The 19,747-nt window shown below is 41.6% G+C and overlaps 1 protein-coding gene across 1 annotated transcript in view; it reads right to left on the reverse strand.

Annotated features, from left to right (window-relative positions):
• DUSP22 (dual specificity phosphatase 22) overlaps window positions 1–19,747 on the reverse strand; it is a 41,954-nt gene that overhangs the window by 20,266 nt on the left and 1,941 nt on the right. Inside the window, exons 2-3 of the mRNA XM_052697597.1 lie at window positions 16,409–16,442; window positions 8,395–8,477 (exon numbers count right to left, since the gene is read on the reverse strand). Coding sequence (XP_052553557.1) covers window positions 8,395–8,477; window positions 16,409–16,442 — 117 coding nt within the window. The remainder of the gene's footprint in view (window positions 1–8,394; window positions 8,478–16,408; window positions 16,443–19,747) is intronic.

The following is a 19,747-nucleotide window of genomic DNA, read 5'->3' on the forward strand; positions in this document are numbered from 1 at the left end:
AATGACATAGAAATTAGATGAACAATATGAACCACAGAAAGCTCCTGCAATAGAATTTACACACTTAGTATGGGCTGTCTTGTAAAAAACTCTTTTACTATAAGTAAGTCATGGTTTGTTGCTGTTTTCTCTTTTCTTTTCTTTTCTTTTTTTTTGAGAGGAGGTGTTGCTTTTTGGGGTGTTTCTTTTTTTGTTTGTTTTTGCAAAGTTTGTTTTCTTAGTAACACTTTTTGAAAAGTCCCTATCATTAAGTCCAGTCAAACCTAATCTCAGCTCAATCCACCTTGCTAACATAATGCTGAAACACTGAAAAGTTATGGCTTTGACTTGGCTTACAAAGAGCTTTGTATATCATTTCTAATTCTATCTTGGATCTGGCTTATCTTGAAAGAATTAGGAGGAGAAAACACCAATGACTTTACACTTCTCACCTCCTTCAGGACTGCCTACTTCAGCTGAGAGCAAGGACCTTGTTAAGGCATGGCTTGCTCAGCGCCGCACACGCATCCATCACGCTCGTCCCTGATCCCGAAGGGAGCTCCAAGTACTACATTAAAGCAATATGTCCCACCTCTGTCTTTGTCTCAGGGAACTCTGGAACACAATTACTACACCTCAGGAGCACATTCACATTTACATATCTGGATTACGTCCCCCAACACAACCTCTTTGGCACAGCCTAAGTCAGAGCATTTGGTCTGCTGCAGTCAACTCAGTACCCAATCAGCCTTGGCATCTGCTGGGCAAAAAAAGCCCTTGTACAAACAACTGCAAGCTTCAAACATTCTTCATCCTTTCTTCCCTACCAGTTGCCACTAAGGAACATGCTTCCCCAGTGGCTATAGAGCAATTCAAACAACGAACTGATTTGACTGCATCGCCATTACAGCAGCCTCTACCAAGGGTAAATCCTGATGATCCCAGCCTAACAAACTTTAAACGTTGCTCTGTAGAAGTTACTTAGAGGCTTCTTAGTGGGACATCAAAGTCATTTCTGAAAAATTAGTCAGAGCTACTAACTTCACAAACAGAGCCAATGCCAGAAAAGGCATTACTTTAAACAGGAGAAAATCTTCTGGTGCCACTACACCTGAGAGAAAGATGGTACCTATTTTGCTCAGCATGGTCTTTTGACACAGAAGGGGAAAACCTTACCCCAAAAGCACTGAAATACCATAAAAGAAAGTTAAGTATTTTTATTAGAAGAGGCAGTTTCTATACTTCCCCTTGATGTTCATAAAGGCTGAAAATTGATCGCTTCCACTGGTGGCAACGCTGGTCATATGAGAGCTTATTGCTGTAGACAGAAGCAATAGCTTGGCTTGACTAAATAATTTGCTGAGCTAATCTTTATAAAACAGCAACGACCTTGCGATATATTAGCAACTCTGATTCTGAAGACTTCTTTTCCGTTTCACCCTTTAATAGTTCCCCTAAGTCACTGGACAGCAGAGTCTGTGCACACAACGTGCTGCCAGTCATATGAAGTGGGATTTCTTTCATCATGCCACTGACATGCAATTTTCATATATGAAAAGGTTCTTCCAATTCAAGGCTTCTGTATGTTATCCAACACTATAATGCAGTTTTAATAAACTAGTATTCCTCATTAAACCACATCTGTCCAGAATTAGCAGATGCCAGCTGCTTAGTTTTCCTATTTTTCCCTTTTTCAGTTATTCCACTTTGTGAACTGGCATGCTTCTGAGCCCAGACAAATGCTGTGTGGGGATACTCCTTCGCATTACAGAGACAGAGAAGAAAGAACTGAAGTGGCTTTCAGCTCTTCCAGAGCTGTCAAGAGGCATGACAGGATCTTTATTCCCCTTGTTTCAGCACAAAGTCCCCAACGCATACACATACATTAAAAAAAAAATCCAACAAAAAAACTTCTATATTGAGGCAGATTATTTGAATTGTGGCAGAACAATTTACTTTGTTTTTCTTAATTATATTTATGTGGGTTTTTTAAAGATGATCTTCACACATTTGCACGACTGTCACATCCAACTGGAAATGCATTAAGATTTACAACATCCAACCAGGCTTTGAAAAATGAAATGAGATCCAGATCTTGATGCAGTCTGATATAAATGCATTATCTATACTAGGCCTGCAGGCTATGACTATTCAAGAAACGTGCAGATGTGGCACTTAGGGACATGGTCCAGTGGGCACAGTGGTGACTGGCTGACGGTTTGACTTAATGATCTCAGAAGATACTTCTATGATTCTATGATTTTATCTTTTTACTCTTTACTCAAGGAGCAAGAAAGATTGTTCTTAAATAACAGCACAGAGTTTTAACTGTGCTTCTCTCTTTTGACTAAGTTTCTCAAGGATAGAATATTTTCAATCCCATTTCTACTGGACCATTCCGTTTATTCTCAAATATACAGTTCTGTTGTGCTGGCTGCATGAGCAAGCAGAACAAGCAAGATGCTTAGCAATTTGCTCTTGCCTAACTCCCCCTGCAACCTTTCACAGTCATCAGATCAGGAAAACAAGCAGAAAAGCTGCAGCTATGGAGACAGCACATACTAGGTAAAGATGATACTGTTAGTGACATCAGAATGCTCAAGGAAAGAAAATTAAATGACTCTAACCTGATGGTGCTTTGGTTAACTGCAGAGCGAGGATTAAAACAATCTACAAGATAGTATATTGAGTGAGAGGAAAAAAGAGTAGATGTCTCATGGGTATTAAAATATTTTCTTAGCAAGAAATTGAGAAAGAAGACATTGCAGCATTCAAAAATGAAGTGCCTTAAGATCACTCATTTAGAGAATAAATCTAGCAAGCCACAAGACTTGAAACAACAGCATCTGAGTACCTGATTATCACCAGGATACGGGTTGGTTGTTTACATGAATTAGGGATGTCTAAAGCTTACGAGAACTTTTGGTACTGAGCAAAGAAAAATAACATTCCGAACTTCCAGAAAATCAGGCATATTCTGTCAGGATTTTACTTACACTTCAGTCAAATGACTACACTCATATACTGATACACTCCATCCAAAAAAGGACACTAAAAATAAAAATAAAAGCAAAACAAGTTCTCTAGCAACCAAAAAGACAGAACAAAAAACTCACGGGCATATAGAAGCAGCACACATGCAAAAGCCTACTACTAATGCAATATGTTGCAAACAGAGCTGCTGTAAACATGGAAAGCTTTTGTGACTGAGGACAGTACAGGGATGTCCAGGTAAACTCTTGTTAAGATCTACGTTATTACTGCGATGTCTCCAAGATGAGTGCAGCATTTAGCTGCCTGCAGTGCAGCACAGGTCATCTGACAATGAGAACGCTGTAAACAAATTAATCTCTCAAATTAAACTCTACAAACACAGGCAACCAGTAATACATGTTAAGCATTTACTAAGTCAAACTTCTGATGTTAGTTAAGAGAAAAAAAACAAAATTATTAATAACTGACAAATGTGTGGTGTACCATGTGAAAGAAGCTGGTAGTTTCAGTCCATTTCTGGATTGATGGGCAGGTGCCTGCAGTCTCCACTCAGCAGTCTCCACAGCTGGCACCTCAAAGCATCTCGGACAGACCAAGGACTGAGAAGCGCTCAACACGGAAGTACAAAGTTCAAAGACCTTTACACTTGACATGAATTGACTTCACACATAAGTGGAGCACAAGAAAATTCACCACTGCCTTGGCAGTATTTTTCAGCAATTACTTATCCTCCTTGTTAAAAACCTTGCTTACTTCTAACCTGAACACATGTACCTTCATTTCTTATACCAATATGGTTTCTCTGCATGGGGACCTGAGGACTGTAATCAGGTAATTTCCTGCCTTCTTCTGTGGTTATCAGTCTCTGGGACTGAGCTTGAACAGCCACAAAAATTGAATAATTCCTAGCACCCCTTCTGCTTCTAGGAGTCATGCCGTAGGCCTTCCCACATTACACACAACTACTGCACGATGCAGAGGGGAAACATTTTTGTTTTCACCGTTACTTAAATGTGTGTATGTGCAGTGGGAAGGACAGGGAAAGGGCAAGAGCAACTGTTAAGGATGCTGCAAATTCAGCTGCTGACAGATGACTACCCACAACAGTACACACTTCCCACAGTGGGACACAGCTCTGTTGAAACAGCTGCACAGACTACACCAGCATCCTACTTAGTTTGGGCCAGCATCCACCTCCAAGTGCCATCCCTCCAAACAGGGTCAAACGCCTGGAAATTCCACAGTGAAACAACCTGCAACCAGATTACTGTAAGAAAGATTAACAAGACTTGCCTTCACCTCCTTTGCTTAGATCAACTGGTACAGAATTGGTTAGGTCCCAGATTTAAAGGAGTAAAGGTAAACATCACCAACATGACTTTGCTGCATGCCTTTCTCAACAGTAGTAGCAAAGTAGGCTCTAACGTGTTAGGTTTTGTATCCTCTAACATACTGAAAAGCTCTAGTAAGTAAAGTAGCATTTGAGCTCAATAGGAATGTCTCCTGGGGGCCATTTCCCAGAGCATCCCAAAAGAACACTGCTTGCCAAAAGCAAGGGCTCTAATTGGCTGTTAGATGTCTCTGAAGCAACAGCTTCTCTGTAGAGAAAGGGAAGAAGTGCCTAGGAGGAATTAAGTGTCCATTTTCTCTTTATATTCTGACTGACTGCTTGGTTAGGATGCCTAGATATCACAGCAGTCAGATCTTTAAGCATTTTGGTCTCTGAAGCCCAACAGCTATTTGTCTTGGCCTTAAAACAAAAAAGGAGTTCAACTAAGAGATACAACAGGTCATTGCAAGCTACACAACCACTTAAAGCACACAGGTATCTGATTTCCCATCTGCCTTTCACTCTCTCTCGCATTCTGACCAGAGGTTTTCAAATCTGAACTAGCTCGGAAAGAGATGAGAAAGCAGGTGGCAAGAAACCTAATTGTTCTTCTCTGCGTATGGCTTTTGTGTGGATATAAAACCTCTGTGAGTGTTCCAACAGCAGCTGCCCAGAGTGCTCTGGAGGAGCCAACCTGCTTCTATGTCTGTGTGGGAACACGCAGCACTGTTGGACATCATTCTAATTCAGAGGGCTCCTTCTGCGCAGCTGAAGTAACAACCTTGCTGTGTGTGGCACACAGCCCTTTCACTGGGACGTGCCACCAGTTACCTACAGTTTTTCTGATGGAGTTATAAACATGCATCTTTAAAATATAAAATGTTTACTTAACAGGTTAAGATCCCACTTAGCAACGTTGTGCTTCATCGGAACAGCAGCCTCAGGATGCTTTTTAAATATGAATTAATTTTAGGCTTGGTTTTATATTTTCTTGAAACAATTTAATTAACAAGAACCAAGGGGCAATATTGCAAGATAGCTTAGTCCAGATTTTGGCAGATTCCTTTCAGTCTAAAACACCTGAAAGCCTTACAAAACAATTTTATGTCTTGTACTTAATGTAGGCTGACCATATCTCAATGTATGCAAAATGTTATATTCCAGCTGATTTACCAACCTACTTTTTCTCATTATTCCAACTTGAAAGCACACTGCAGCTTTCCAAGGCTGAACTTCAATTATGAGCCGCACACAACTTAGAAGTCCATGAGGATTGGTAAATAATCATCAAAATAACTTCTGAAACCAAATCTCAGTGAGAAAAGCTTCCTTTTAATCATCTCTTCAACAGAAAAACACTATGAAACCTAAACCAATATAACAAATGTTTTTTCTGAAACTCTTCAGTCATTTTCTAGCAAGCTGGTAAGCTACTAGAAAATACTTCCAAATACTGCAGTACATATAAAACACAGAAAGAAGCACACATTTTATAAACTACTGCGAATACTTCAAACACAATTAGGTAAGAACAGTCTGTCAAGAGAGTGGCAATATCCTAAGCTAAGTAATTTTATAATCTAACAAGTTAGTGCTCTCCACATATACTGGACATTTGCTTTTTTCTCTTGAGTATTCTTCCAATCCAGTGCGGACATTGAAACCAGATTGCTCATTTTCATCCCCTACCCAAGGTTTGCAGCTTCAGGTGCTTTATCAGAAGAACTTTTGCATCATAACAGACACTACCATAATTTCAAAACATGACAAGCAAGATGTGAGTAATCTGGCACCTCTCTGAGAGTATGCACCCATATTTGTTTGTTCTATAGACAGCTAAAAAGGACCAAATCCTCTTTGACAACAACAGTGAGTTTTCTGTTCCTAAAAACACTTACCCTTTCGTGGTTTGCAGAGAAAACTTTGCTTTATGGAATATTTGTAACATTCCCTATAGGATAATTAGGAAATCCTTGAAATTTTGTTAGCAAGAGACAAATGCACCTACTGCTGCTCATGACAATGCAGCATTTTAGAAACGATCAATGCGCACACACACAAAACAGGGAGCCTCAGGAAAAAAAGCTTCTCAATTCACAGCTATTCCATGTTCAAAGGTCCAAATAAAATTAAATGGATTTCTGAATACCAACATAGGCTCTCACTTGCAAACAGTGATGTCTAGCATAAAAGGAAGGGAAATGCATCAGAAAAACATTCCTGTTTGACTTCAGTGGACTTGAGAACAAGCCTCAAGCACTACATGGATACATCAGCTATAAACAAACCTACTTACAGACATGGGAAGATGCAAATAATAAAGGAAGTAACACAATGTTTTCTAGGTCTTTGTTCCAAAAGAGATACGTTCAGATGCAGATAAAGTACGTTCACAGTAAGACTATGAATGGTAAAGCAATAATAATCAGTTCAGCTCCCAAACAAATGGACCTTGAAATCCTTGCACTATTTACAGAAGTTTAACTGTTGCTTTCCACAGCACCTGCAAGGAGAAGAATACATTGCACATTGCAAAAACAGAAGGCACAGTTAGAGAAACATTTATTTTAGAGGCAAGGGTGAACAAAGAACCAGCCACTGACCAGCCACTGCTCCTCAACCACTGTAAGTTTTAAGACTGCATCATGAACCAGATTGGGAACTGAGCTGGGTAAATTTAATACTCAGTGTCTTTTGTGGAAGTAGCTAGAGGAAGAAATGGTGACTTGATTATATTTGGTTCACACAAGCTCCCAGATCTGTTCACCACACAGACCCACAAACAGATGCAACGCCATGTCAGGAAGGCGTGTGGGCTGTCAGAACTACCACCACCACCACAAGAAACATTGACCTGAGGTTGCAGCTGGAATGTGCCATAATTAGCATTCCTACCTTTCTAATAATGATAATAAAACAAATATAACCTCTACTCATTTTAGAGAGCAGCACCCCAGAGGAAGCAATTTCATCTCTCCTCAACGAAGAGCAGTTTGAAGTTCTGTGATTCAGAACTAACCTGCATCAGGCTCAACGTAAGTCAGATGGACACTTCAAAGTTAACAGCTTACTTAAACTCTGCTTAAATCCACTTCTGAGCTAAAAGAAAACCTTGAATTCCCCATGAACTTCGTTTTTGTTTTAATCACAACATATTAGGGATATCTTTTGTTCAGCTTGAGTACTGATTTGCCTGGGAGAAGTGGAAGTTTTGTAGTAAGTTTGTAGTTTTCAGTTTTAGGACTGAATCCATAGAGACTTCATGTGACAAGAGTGAAAAGGAGAGATCCCAGAGGTGAAACCACCAACTGTCTTACCTTCCACTTTGCCATATTTCACCAAAAATGAAATGCACGGAATGAGCTAGTAAATTTAAGAGGACAAATAGTTCAATATAAATCAACAGCAGGATTCTAGGGTGTAGCAAAGCCTCAACACACTTCTCTCCCTTTAAGGCAACATGGCATAAAGAAGAAAGCACAGTCAAACAGAGTAACGGATCGGTTCCAACTCTTTCACTGCTTTAAGACAACACAGCAAGTCAAGTCATTTCAACTCTTGAGATAAGTTCCCCTTTCATAAAACAAGGAATAATATTTTGTGTTAAAGAGTTGGAGACCTACAGACACTCCGTTGTCTTAGATACATTACACAAGAGAGCTCTTGTTTCTCCGAGGCCCCAAGACTTAAGGAGGACTGCAAACTAGTCAGACAACAATTCAATTTAAAGATTCAAGAAAGTGGCCCAGTACAGAGGCGAGTTGGCAGTGCGAAAAAGGGAGAAGGAATGTTGATGTGATGCATGAACTCCACACACAAGAAAATCTGCCTTTACTACTAGATTGATAACAATCCCATTGTTGTGTTATACTGACTGACACTATAATTGTCTCTTTCTTTGTCAGCTAGATTACTTGTTGTTGTAACAGCAGCAACAGCAAAATTTGTGACTGAATCCCAAGACTACAGCTGTCAAACATTTCCAAATTCCATTGCAAAACACCTGTCATACAGAACACGACATAAATCCCAAGGTAGCTGTGACTCTCAGTGTCAAAGTAAATTTATTACGGAGTTTCCATCCCTCTTACCTCCAGCATAGGACGGGCACTGTCATGAATTGAAAGAATGTGCGTAATGTTATTCTTGCTCAATTGCTCTACATCTCGGGCATCTGCAGTAAAGGGAATAAAAGGAAGACATTTTTTAATCTCTTGAAACAACACCCCATTCCTTTTTCCCTTGTGCATGTTAAAAAACACTGCCATTGCTACATTTCTTTTTGAAGCTTCAAGAAGTAAAGCAAAATCTCAAATGCAGCTGTTCTAGAACACCATCAACAGAGGGGGATGGGGAAAAAAACTTTAACTCCAAAACAAATTAAATACTATATAAAGAACAAACTTAAGTGACTCAGGAATGTGTTCTTAAGTCAAAAGTTTCGCATATTTTGCATCTGAAATGTAAATCTGTGCACGTCTATGTGCAGGTGATGGCCATCTGAACAAGCAGTCAGAGCTGTACAAGAAATCTTCTCACCCACAAATCCCACTTCAAGAGATATAATTTAACTTGAGGTACTGACCTTGCCATACCCAGGCTGAGTAGTGAAGCAAACCACGGCTTGAATGACTCAAATTAAGGTAATAATGGGCCAGTCAACACCAGAACTAGATTCTTATTTTCTGAGGACCAGTAGAGAAAATGGTGCCTTTACCCAATACACAGCATTATTTTAAATACAAGGAGAGACTGAGAAGATTCTGAATGCATGAAGAAAAACGCTGTAATGAGGAAGCACAACTGTGAAAAAGTGATTCCTAGACCTTTAACTGAGGTGTTTCAAACATTCAAAACTGGAAAGCAAACTGGGGCAAGAGATTCTGATGCTAGACATTGTGAAAATATAGTTTTGTTTCTATGAGAAAGAAGGTAAAATAGATCATTAGTCATCAGTGAGCAACTTTCCCTCCACTGAATGATCTGCATGTCAGAAAATGACCTTGAAGAATCACAAATACAGGTAAAAGTCAGTTTGTGTCCAGTTGCTCTTGACCTTTTCCCATGAGCATGACATGACACATCACGCCTATTACACCAGTGGTTTTATGATGAGAACACCTGCCTTCCAAATTAGCCCATACAATCTGTTCACATTAGCCTGGCTGCACACAAAAAGAGAGCATTGACCACAAAGGTTTCAAACCGGCTCTCTCTAGGTACAAAAATAACAATAGCATCACCTGTACACTTTTTTTTTTTTATGTATGTGCAAGAGCTCTATCAGCACCTCTTGCTTCATCTTTCTCCACTCTCCTATAAAGTTTCAATGCCTTTTCTACATCTCAAAGTGGAACTGGGCATTTAATTATACTTCCCTGCAGACAAATCCACATGAACACAGCAACAGGCAAGAATATTTAAAGTTAATCCTATTGTGAAAGCTTATTCAGGGCTAATAAAATGAAAAGTCAGAACTGAGTCGATTTCCAATAATTGCTGTTTGTAATGACTTTGTATGACCAACACAGTTACTTATCCCTTCTGGAGAGAATTAACCCAAATTCTATCTGGAACAGAATTAAGGTCCAGCTTCATAGAACAACTGGAATTTCCTAAGAGTCCCACAGTAGGCATTTCAAAGAAGAAACGCTAATGTTTGCCAGGAGAGGTGTTCTAATGCTTTGGGTTTATTAGAAGTATACAGAACAGTCCTGATTTCTCAGAGAACATCTAAGGTTCTGAACGCCCTAGAAGACAGGCTAAACATTCCTAAAAGAAAGTGCTTTCAGTTCCCAAAAGGCTAGAGACAGACTTCAGAGCCTGCAGGCTCCAATTCCTGGTGTGAATGCAAAAGGGCACAGTTAGACTCCATTCCCTAAGGTAAGTATGACCCACAAGCTAAGAAGTGGCTTGCCACATAATGCAAACATGACCCACAGTGAACACTGACTGCTTCAAGGCAGATTCAAAAGCCTAATGGACACTGTAACTCAAAAGGACTGAAAGATATTAGTTCTTCAGCTAAGTAAGTTCACCAAAACAAATCAAAATCATACAATAAATGATATTGCTAGAAGTGAGCCGGAAATGGCTTTATCTTAGAGCTGCATCCCAGCGCGATGTCAGGTCCTTGGTGTATTAGGAAATAGTCACCCAAAAAGTCACCTCTATAAAATAGAGGAGAAAAATTCTCAGCCAGTGACTGTATGATCTGGATCTAAACCTGGCACAGATTATAAAAGGATAATTCCCCTTGCAGCCCCTGCCATAAGTCTACAGATACTACAGACAAAGCTGACTTAAACAATAGCACAAACGAGATATTCGTGGTCTTGTACCATAAGCTTACAAACATTAAAGGGATTATGTAAGGGACCATTAAAAGACAGAAAAATCACCTACACAGCACAGTAATTCTAGCTTTTTTTACTGTAGCATAGTGTTGTACAACCACACACAGGCTCATATTTTGAAACCACATCAAAAATCACCCCACTTCTGGAAGAAAACTATCAGAGTCCATCCTGTGCATCCCTGAATGGTCTCTCAAATGTAGGACTCCTTACAGCAGACAGTGAAACATCTCTAAACTAATGGAGACTTCTGAGTAAAGCCTTCAGAAAGCTCTCTTCTTGTGTAAGGTGTAGTTCATGTTGTAGAACTCTTCTTCTCCCCATCCTGTGCCCATGGTTAGCTTCCCTTTCCTCCATTTAAGGTGTAGAGCCTTTGCCATCTCTACTACAAACAACAAAGTATAAAATTACCAATTGTGCCAGGAACAAAAAAAAAGTATTCTGTGAAATACGTCTGGATCCACAACGTTTAACTGCAACTCACCTGTTAAACTTCTCCACACAATGACATGTTCCTTTGTATTTTGTCACCTTTCTTCTCTAGCTATCCTTTATAAAAGGCATCCTTCCTTCCTCCTTAGAAGCCCACAGCTAGCTTTGTTGTTAGTGTGAAAAGAAACATGCATTCTCATAATGCAGTAAGCTAGTTGCAATTAAGTTTTCAGAATCAAAATTTATGTATGCAAAAACAAGGCAAGTGAGGCCCCAAAGTACAACACTGTCAGGTCTCAACCTGCAGATGTATAGAGATTACAGACAGTTTCATCATCACTAGTGCTTTCTGATTTGGGGGCAATGGTGGATTTTGTCATTGTTTTAATCATTACTGGGGCTTGGGTTAATTTTCTGTTTGTTTTAAAACAAACACCTCTTCTTCTACTTTGGATAGAACCAGACAGAGCTATAGGGAGGTTGAGATAGGATACTAACAAGAGCTTCTTCATGGAGGGTGGTTAAGCAAATGAAGGGTCTGCTCAGGGAAGTGGTGATGTTTCCTATCCCTGACAATACTTAAGGGACATGCAGACACAGCCCTACGTGACACAGTTTAGTGGAGGATCTGGTAGTGCCAGGTGATGGTTGGACTTGATGATATTGCAGGTGTTTCCCAACTAAAATCACAGAATGGCCAGGGTTGGAAGGGACCTCAAGGATCATGAATCTCCAACCCCCTTGCCTCATGCAGGGCCACCAACCTCCCCATTCAATACTAGACCAGGCTGCCCAGGGCCCCATCCAACCTGGCCTTGAACACCTCCAGGGACGGGGCATCCACAATCTCTTTGGGCAGCTGTTCCAGCACCTCACCACTCTGTCTGTAAATGATATCTCTGTAAATGAAATGATTCTACAACTCTTTGGAGAACTTACCCTCCAGTGGCTCAGGACACTAAGAACTGTTACTGAGAATGCACAGAACAAAGTTCTCCTGATGTCAAAGCAAACTGCAGTGACCCACAGTTACAGGCACAAAAACTAAACATGTGAACAAAAATTCCCCATCTCCTGTTGCCACATCAGATTATATTCTATTCAGTGATTTGTCTCAGCTTCTTCAGGAGGACTTTTCCAGTGCATGAGGAAGCTGAGGAAAAAAGGCTTAATCATCTTGACGACCCTTGAAAAAAGATCTTCCTTCCCTAAAAAAAGGGAACAGTATCCTCTCCTGCTTTCACTATCTGAAATAAAGCCTCAGAAAAAAGAAAAAAAAACCAACCTTTTCTCAAAAGAACTACAAAGCTGATAACAGAATGGATCTAGAAACACAGCAGAACCACTTGGTGGATACCACCTTTTTGCACTCAGCAATGGGAAGGATATAAACTTTCCCTAGACTCTCCAGCTCACTCACAGCAAAACCGGACTCTTTGGGGGAATTAAACCTCATATTGTGGCTTTCCCCTTCGAATCAGAAAGCCCCCAAATATTCCATTGGAAAAAACTTGAGTCTTCCAACTGAGTACAAGCAAGGAAGGACAAAAGCTCTTCAAATATTCAAGGTAGAAACACTCATGAATGTCTGGGGCTCACTACTGCTACAGCTTTCAGTTTGGAAGCAATCAAGCATACACTTGGAACCCCATCTTGGTAAAAATAATTTGTTCTTTTTGTGCAGAAAAAGCTCCCTGCCCTATCAGTCTGTGAAGAAACAAAGCATCTTTTTTCTGTCAGCCACTCAGGTGACTTTCAGGGGAAATCAAATTCCCAATGCAGAAGATACAAAGGCATGCAATAAATTATTTGTCTTTGGAGAGTTGCAGAATTGAATTTCATCTGAAAGGAGCAAAGGAGCAACTGCAACAAACTAAATTTCCCCCAAAACTAGAGCCAGGTAGAAGAGTTTACCACTACTTTCCCTTTCCTAATTGTGCCCCTCCCCTTTATTTCAATTTATAACTCCTCATTAATTTTCACTGAAGAAGCCCAGGAGTTCCAATTCCCCCCTGGGCTTTCAGACCAAACTCAGTCTAAACTGTACTGTATGGACACCTGTGGTTCTTCTTGAATTTTTCTGCCCTCTAGCTGTGCAATCTCAAATACACACACACAAAAGTACGCTACAATTTCTATTTTCTTCTGGTGAGCACAGTAACGCCCACAAATCTTCAAAGATAACAAGGAGAGACATACTCAAGTGCTATGGGCTTGGTGGGATTTCAGCACATATTTATTACAGTGCTTTCCATGGTCAGGATTACATGCCCTCTATCCTTCACACCCTAAGGTGGTTGCAGAAACCTCTCTCATTCTGATGCAGCTAGAAGCTTGCACAGCAGCAGCACTCAACCCACAATGGGAAAGCTCTACTCCCGTTTCTGCCAGATGTAACCTACAGGTTTTTCTTTGGTCTTAGTTTATTTCCCAGTTAAAGGTAGGAGAGCTTGCACTTTCTCAGACATAGACTGGTTCTGTGTTAATTATGCCTAAAAAGACAGGAGAAACAATAATGCATAAAGCAGAAATATTGCTGGATATTGAATAGTAATTCCAGAGAACAACTGCTGAATGCCTTCTGCAGACAATGCACCTCCACGACTACAGCATTTAACATCCTTTCACATCCTGCTTTCAATTAGCAGGAACTGCAAAACATTCTCCCTCTGCCCTCAGACTGCCAGCTTCCCCAGAGGTTTCTCATAAAGCGGGGTGACAAACTTGAGGAGGACGGTGATTTTAGGAACCAGCTATGGAAACTCTGCCTCCCTGGACTCCCTATTTAGTCACTGGAGAAAGGAGAGACTATCCTCCAGAGGGCGGATCAGAGCACTTCAGAGACTTCTGCCAACTTCTCACCCCCCTGCACGCAGACACAGAATGTGCCAGAGCACCTCGACTCTGCATCCAGTTGAGATGCATAGTGCCAAGGATTTGGTGCTATTCTGGCTGACCAGATGGAACTTCATTCAATTCTGAGCCGCCTGGCTACTCAGGGAGAGAAGCATTACAGGAAATAATTTGCTAAAACCCCTGTCTGTAGAAGTAGCTAGATGTTCCAGCCGCCCAAATTGGGACATTCTAACCAAGCCCAAGTGCATGCTGCTGAGCATTTCTCAGCAACAATCCCCTTTATGGAAGTCTCAAAATTCATTAGTCACTTTTTGAAAGAGTGCCACAAATCAGAGCATGCCTTGGGAACATGGTAACCAAACTCCTCCGGAAAAGTACACTGGTGATAAACCCAATGCCTGTTCCTAAATGGGATGACTTCACTGCATGGAAAGCAATTGCAATTGTTCTGAAGCAGTTGGAAAGGGGGAGGGAGGGGGCAAGAGGTGCTGAAGATGCTAATACAATAAAACTTCACTTTTGTGTTAATGAAGTACCGCAACATCAATATTCTCTCTTCCTGTTTGTGTATACCTATAGAGAGATACACTCATGAGGGTTAAGAATTATATGCAACATGATCAAGAGTCGTAACAATAAATAAGTGAACACTTTTCTTGGGTTTTTAATCAATTTAGAAACAGACTCCAAAACACAGATATTGATATTCAAGCCCATCCTTTTCCTCTTATGTGGGTAAATGAAGCATTCCAGTCTCTGCTTTTTTCCAAGAGATGCTTCCAGGAATACTACCCACCCCCATGCACACCTCTGCTCCCTGTGCAGAAGTGACTGACATAGCACCAATGGCAAGCATGGCTGAACCAGCAAAGCAGAGCGAGCACAAGGATCACAACCCCAGCACAGGCAGTGCTGACACTCTGCAACCCTAGTCAACTCCCCTCAGCTGGTCATATTGTTCACTGGCTGAAAACAAAACTGCACAGAGAAAAAGATGCTCCATCTGAGTTTCACTCCCTTGGGCGTACTGTCAAGGATTTACCAGCAGGGCTGCAGCAGCAAGAGTGACAGAGAGCCATCCCCAGGCCTATCTTGCCCACCCTGCCAGAAACTTTAAAGCCAGTGACTCTATTGCCCACCTTCCATCCCCCATCCTGCCCCTTTCCCAAATTACTGGACAAAGAAAAGGAAAGAACACAGCTCTGATTTAGTTTTGTCACTAGCTCATGCAGCAGTTGGTCTTCAAACCTAGTCTTTCTCTCTTATATTCCCTCTTTTCCCCTTCTTTTCTGTTTCTCCTCCTTTTATTACCCTCTTAGATCACTATCAACTGGTCTTCGTCCTCTCACTTCCCTTACGGTGGCATGACTCACACACAAGCAGCCATTGTACTTGTGTTGGCATCCCAGCATGGCAAAAGACAGCTTTCAGCTTCACATGTACCCTGGGCTACTTCTCAGGGCATTCAGCTCTGCTTCACAGCAGCAGCAAGCACTGGACCTGGGCAGCAAGGCTGCCTTTTAAAGCATTCAGGTTCAGAGTCAGGTAAATGAGATAGCAGTTCAGACAGAAAATAGTGAAGTTGCAGGTTTTAGAGCAGGGGAGGCAAGGAAGAGGGGAACAGAGAAGACATATAGCAGTATCTAAATCCAGTGCAAATTTTGTCCAATCTTAGCAGGTCAGCTACAATATCGAACAGATTGAGAAGGGTATGATACTGCAGAGTCCTGCTTTGTTACCTGAATGAAAGACAGCAAGTATAGCACCTCAACCTCAAAAAGACTGTACAGACACAACTCCTTTATTTCAGAGTAAGGATGGTCAGCTGCAACTGCTGCTAACAGGGGACTTTGAGAACAGGTCATTTATTTGGATGCTTACATAAAGTCTCCTATTTTTTCTAAATATGGTTCTGTGAACAAAAGGTAAACCTCATGCAAAAGGGTAAACAATCAGAGGATCGTACATCTGCAGCACAGGCAGTGCAAGTATCAGTGGTCAGACAGCAATCTGCAGACCTACCAGTCTCGCATGCAGTGATAACAGAACTCTTTGACAGCTGTTACAAATAACCAAAATAAAGAAAGCAATGTGCAGGAGGCACTCTAAGCTTTACTTATAAGGAGGGCTTGCTATAAGCCTTACAAAGAATCTGCCTGGGTCACATGCCTGTCTGCCTAGCACAGGAATCATTCAAGGCAGGCCAATGTTTAGGAATTCCAGCTGAAACATGAACTGAGGAGATGGCATTCATTTTTCTTTTCATAAAAGTACTTGCAGTGCAGCACATGGATGAGAGGGCGAAGAGGTTCTTCTTTAAATGCTGTCAGGTGAATCCAAGAATGAAGCAAGATGAGGTTAAAGCAGCTGCACAGACATCAGAGAACTCCTCCGGCCTGCGAAACAACAGCTAAAGACCCCTGTTAAGCAATCCTAGAAGAAATGATAAAACTAATCTTACCTTTAAAGTTGCCAATGAACAAGCCAGGCAGAATCTGTGAGAAAGAAATATAGTATCAAATATAGATATCTTGTGGTAACACAATTTGACAAAGTTCAATTTGCATACAGGATGGAACATACTACTTCAGCAGACCATTGTCAAATGCAATCTACAGACTGCTGGCAGCATTTTGTGCCTCTTTGCAACCTTAAGCTGCATTACTCTCGATGCACAGCTCTCCAAAAGTTCTCATTGACAGCCAGGGCTGTTAATCATGTGGACTCTCACATAATGGGCGCTCTCCAAGGGTATCAGAAGCCCTGTACAAACATGGAGCGGGCCTCACAACACGTCCCCCCAAGGCACGATAAGAGCACACTTAGTTAAGTAATGACGAAACTTCAAAAAGAGAAGGCAATTTGCCTAAAGTTGCTAAGCGAGCTGGATAAAGCACTGCAGCACAAAATCCTGAGGGACCTTCGAAGCGCAAAGCCATGCAAGTGGGGGATACAGCACTGCCAGGCTCTTAGCTGGAGGAAATCACTGCACCCAGCTAGTTGCGCATTTACTGAGTGAGAATCGATTAAAGTCTGCGAGTTGCATTTTCCTCTCCCAGATCTGCCCACTCACACCACTGCACCTAGCAGCCTGCACAGGTCTCGGTTAGAGGATTTTCATTAACTCATGAGCACCAAGGTCAAGCCGAGGGCTGGCCCTGTGCATACGCACGGGTAAACACCGCAGTGCTACCCCTCCCAGCTTGGGAACGGCACCAAGGGCATAAAAATAAAACAAGCAGACCAAGCACATGCTTTCTGGCCAAAAATTTCATTTTCTGACACCTGAAAAATCTGACCCACACCCGCATCCTTTGAAGGGAGCAGAACTGTGGCAGGGAGAGCACATGATCCACTTTTCTTCGGTGCATGCAAAGCATACCACCAATACAGATATGTCAGCACTGGCTTCTGAAAGCCTTAGCAACACCCATGTGTCATCACAACAGCAGCAACAGCTTCTTGAGTGCAGCTATTTAAAGGTAAAACTCCACCCGTTTTGCTTCATCCAGCAGTCGCCAAGTTCCAAAAGCCATGGCAGGTTCTCACGGAGGATTATCACTCAAGCCTTCCCCTTGCAGCAGCCTGCCTGCTGAAAGGCAACCCAGTGCACCATGCCTAGGCCAGCAGGACCCGTGAAATACCTTCAAGTACATCCTAAAGCCATGGCTTTCCCCAGATATAAAAGCATTGTGTTCACTATTATTACCTAGCCTCACAAAAACCAGCAAAGCTGGTGATGTGCATGCTCCCTTGTAGCTTTGTGCAAGCATTCTTCCCTCCAGGCTCCACTGGATGATCACAGCATGGCACACTGGCTCTAAAGCAGGGAGCTCAAGTCTGCAATCACCATTAAAAGATGGTTGCTCTGGGGTCCTTGCATGCTCTACAGCAAAAGTGAGTCTAGTTAGGAACCAATTTCACCAACCAGGCCACCCCAGCCAACCCTCTTAGCTGATGTTTAAAATACGAATAAACAAAATCACCTTTTTATTCTAAATAGCCTTGCTATCTTAGGCTATCTGCAGCACAAGTCTCAAATCACATCCCTGCTACAGTACACTACAGCATTTTAGGCTCCAGGACATTATTTCTGCATCAAAAGTGTGCTCTCAAGAGAACGTGAAAGCTTAAACTCCAACCATTAAGGCTAGACATTGCAAATTAAAGAGGTATCAAGAAACACCAGAGTGATTTAAAATGGAGGCTTTTTAGATTGTTGCCAGCAAAAGCAGAAAAATCCAGAAGTTTGCATTTGCACTGGTGCATTATGAAGCAATGCTGTATGCAAGGTAGAAAATTAGGACACTGTGCAACCAAGGACAGATGTTGCCCCTGTTGTCCTAGTCATTCTAGAAGCAAGAAACATGACTATGGGTGAAAGCTACCTGGAAAGAAGTGAATCTTCATACTGTGCTGACTAATACTTCAGCACTAGACTATGGCTGGGAACTTTCAGCTGTGTCATCTCACACTGCCTTCAGTAACTGCAACTCCAGGCTGTGCACAACGAAGGCCGATGGCTGCCAGGAACGTGTGAGAGAAGGGGTGGGAGTCACAGGAGAAAAACATAAGGTGGTTGTTTTTGTGAACTTTTCAACCACTGCTTTCTGAATAAAAACAGTAGCCTCTTTCTATCATCCGAAACATTGACAAAATGACCATGGACTAAATAACAGAAGACTGCATAACCAACAAGGAGAGCAACGCCTGCCTTTGGTCGTATCTCCCATGAGAATGGCTCATGTTCTTCACCGTGCATGACCACAGAGCCCTACCACGGATTGCTAAGACTTCTTACGAGTCCTCTTGGAAAAATACACTTCTCTAAAAAATGGCTTGCAGTGTTATTTTGCCACTGTCTTCTGCTCGGACAGGCACTCAGGATAGAGCCATCCAATTCCTTGCCCAACACTACTTCTAAATGCGTTGGTAAAAATGGGTGCTCTGGAGAAGTTTCATCAGGCTGCAAAAGGCTGAAGGGGGGAACGGGGTCAGCCTACCTTATCAGCCAGCAAGGGAGCGCGATTTGCTGCTGCTGACATTAAGTGGCACAGCTCTGCTGACTTCCACAGAACTAGGTGCAACTGTCCACACTGATTTGCATTTCTCATGAATCAGCTCCTACAACGAACGCAGCTTACCTGCTCTTTTTGTAGCGCTAACACTCAACTCGCCCCTTCAGCAGGGTCTGTGTGAACAGCGGGCATTTAACTGTAACAGGACAAAGGACCAACCCAGGAAAAACTCTCCACTAAGTATGCCGTGCTCACAGACGGCCAAATCTAAGTACCGTGACCTCTACCACTGTTTCAGTCACTAGACTTCAGCTCCTGGAAAACATCTTTGTCATTTTCAACCGCAGACTTCAGTTGACCTTTGAATACGTGTCAAAGTTAGGCATTAATTGCAAAGACAAATAAGGCCACCTTTCCTGAGTCCAATCTCATTACTCATTCTGTACTTAAAAAAACAAAAAAAATACATATATATACGTATATGAAAAGTAATAGCAGCCAGGAGATGAGTTTAAAGTCAGTGCAGTCAGTAAACCACGGCTTTTCTCTAAACAGAGTAAGAATAGCATTAAAAACCAATGCTTTAGGTTTAGCTTGGGAAAAATAAGAACATTTGGACAGGCTTATGCAAAAATAAACATGGATAATTTTACAGAGGAAAGTAATAATTAAAGATAAATTAATAAATAAAAATGCCAGGCCTCAAGCCTTCCAATCAACACTAATGGCCACATAAAGTCAGTTTCAATTACCACTTGGTATTATATACATCAGTATCGTGT

Source organism: Tympanuchus pallidicinctus, unplaced genomic scaffold, assembly GCF_026119805.1.
Source record: "Tympanuchus pallidicinctus isolate F22 unplaced genomic scaffold, pur_lepc_1.0 scaffold31, whole genome shotgun sequence".
Classification (NCBI taxonomy): domain Eukaryota; kingdom Metazoa; phylum Chordata; class Aves; order Galliformes; family Phasianidae; genus Tympanuchus; species Tympanuchus pallidicinctus.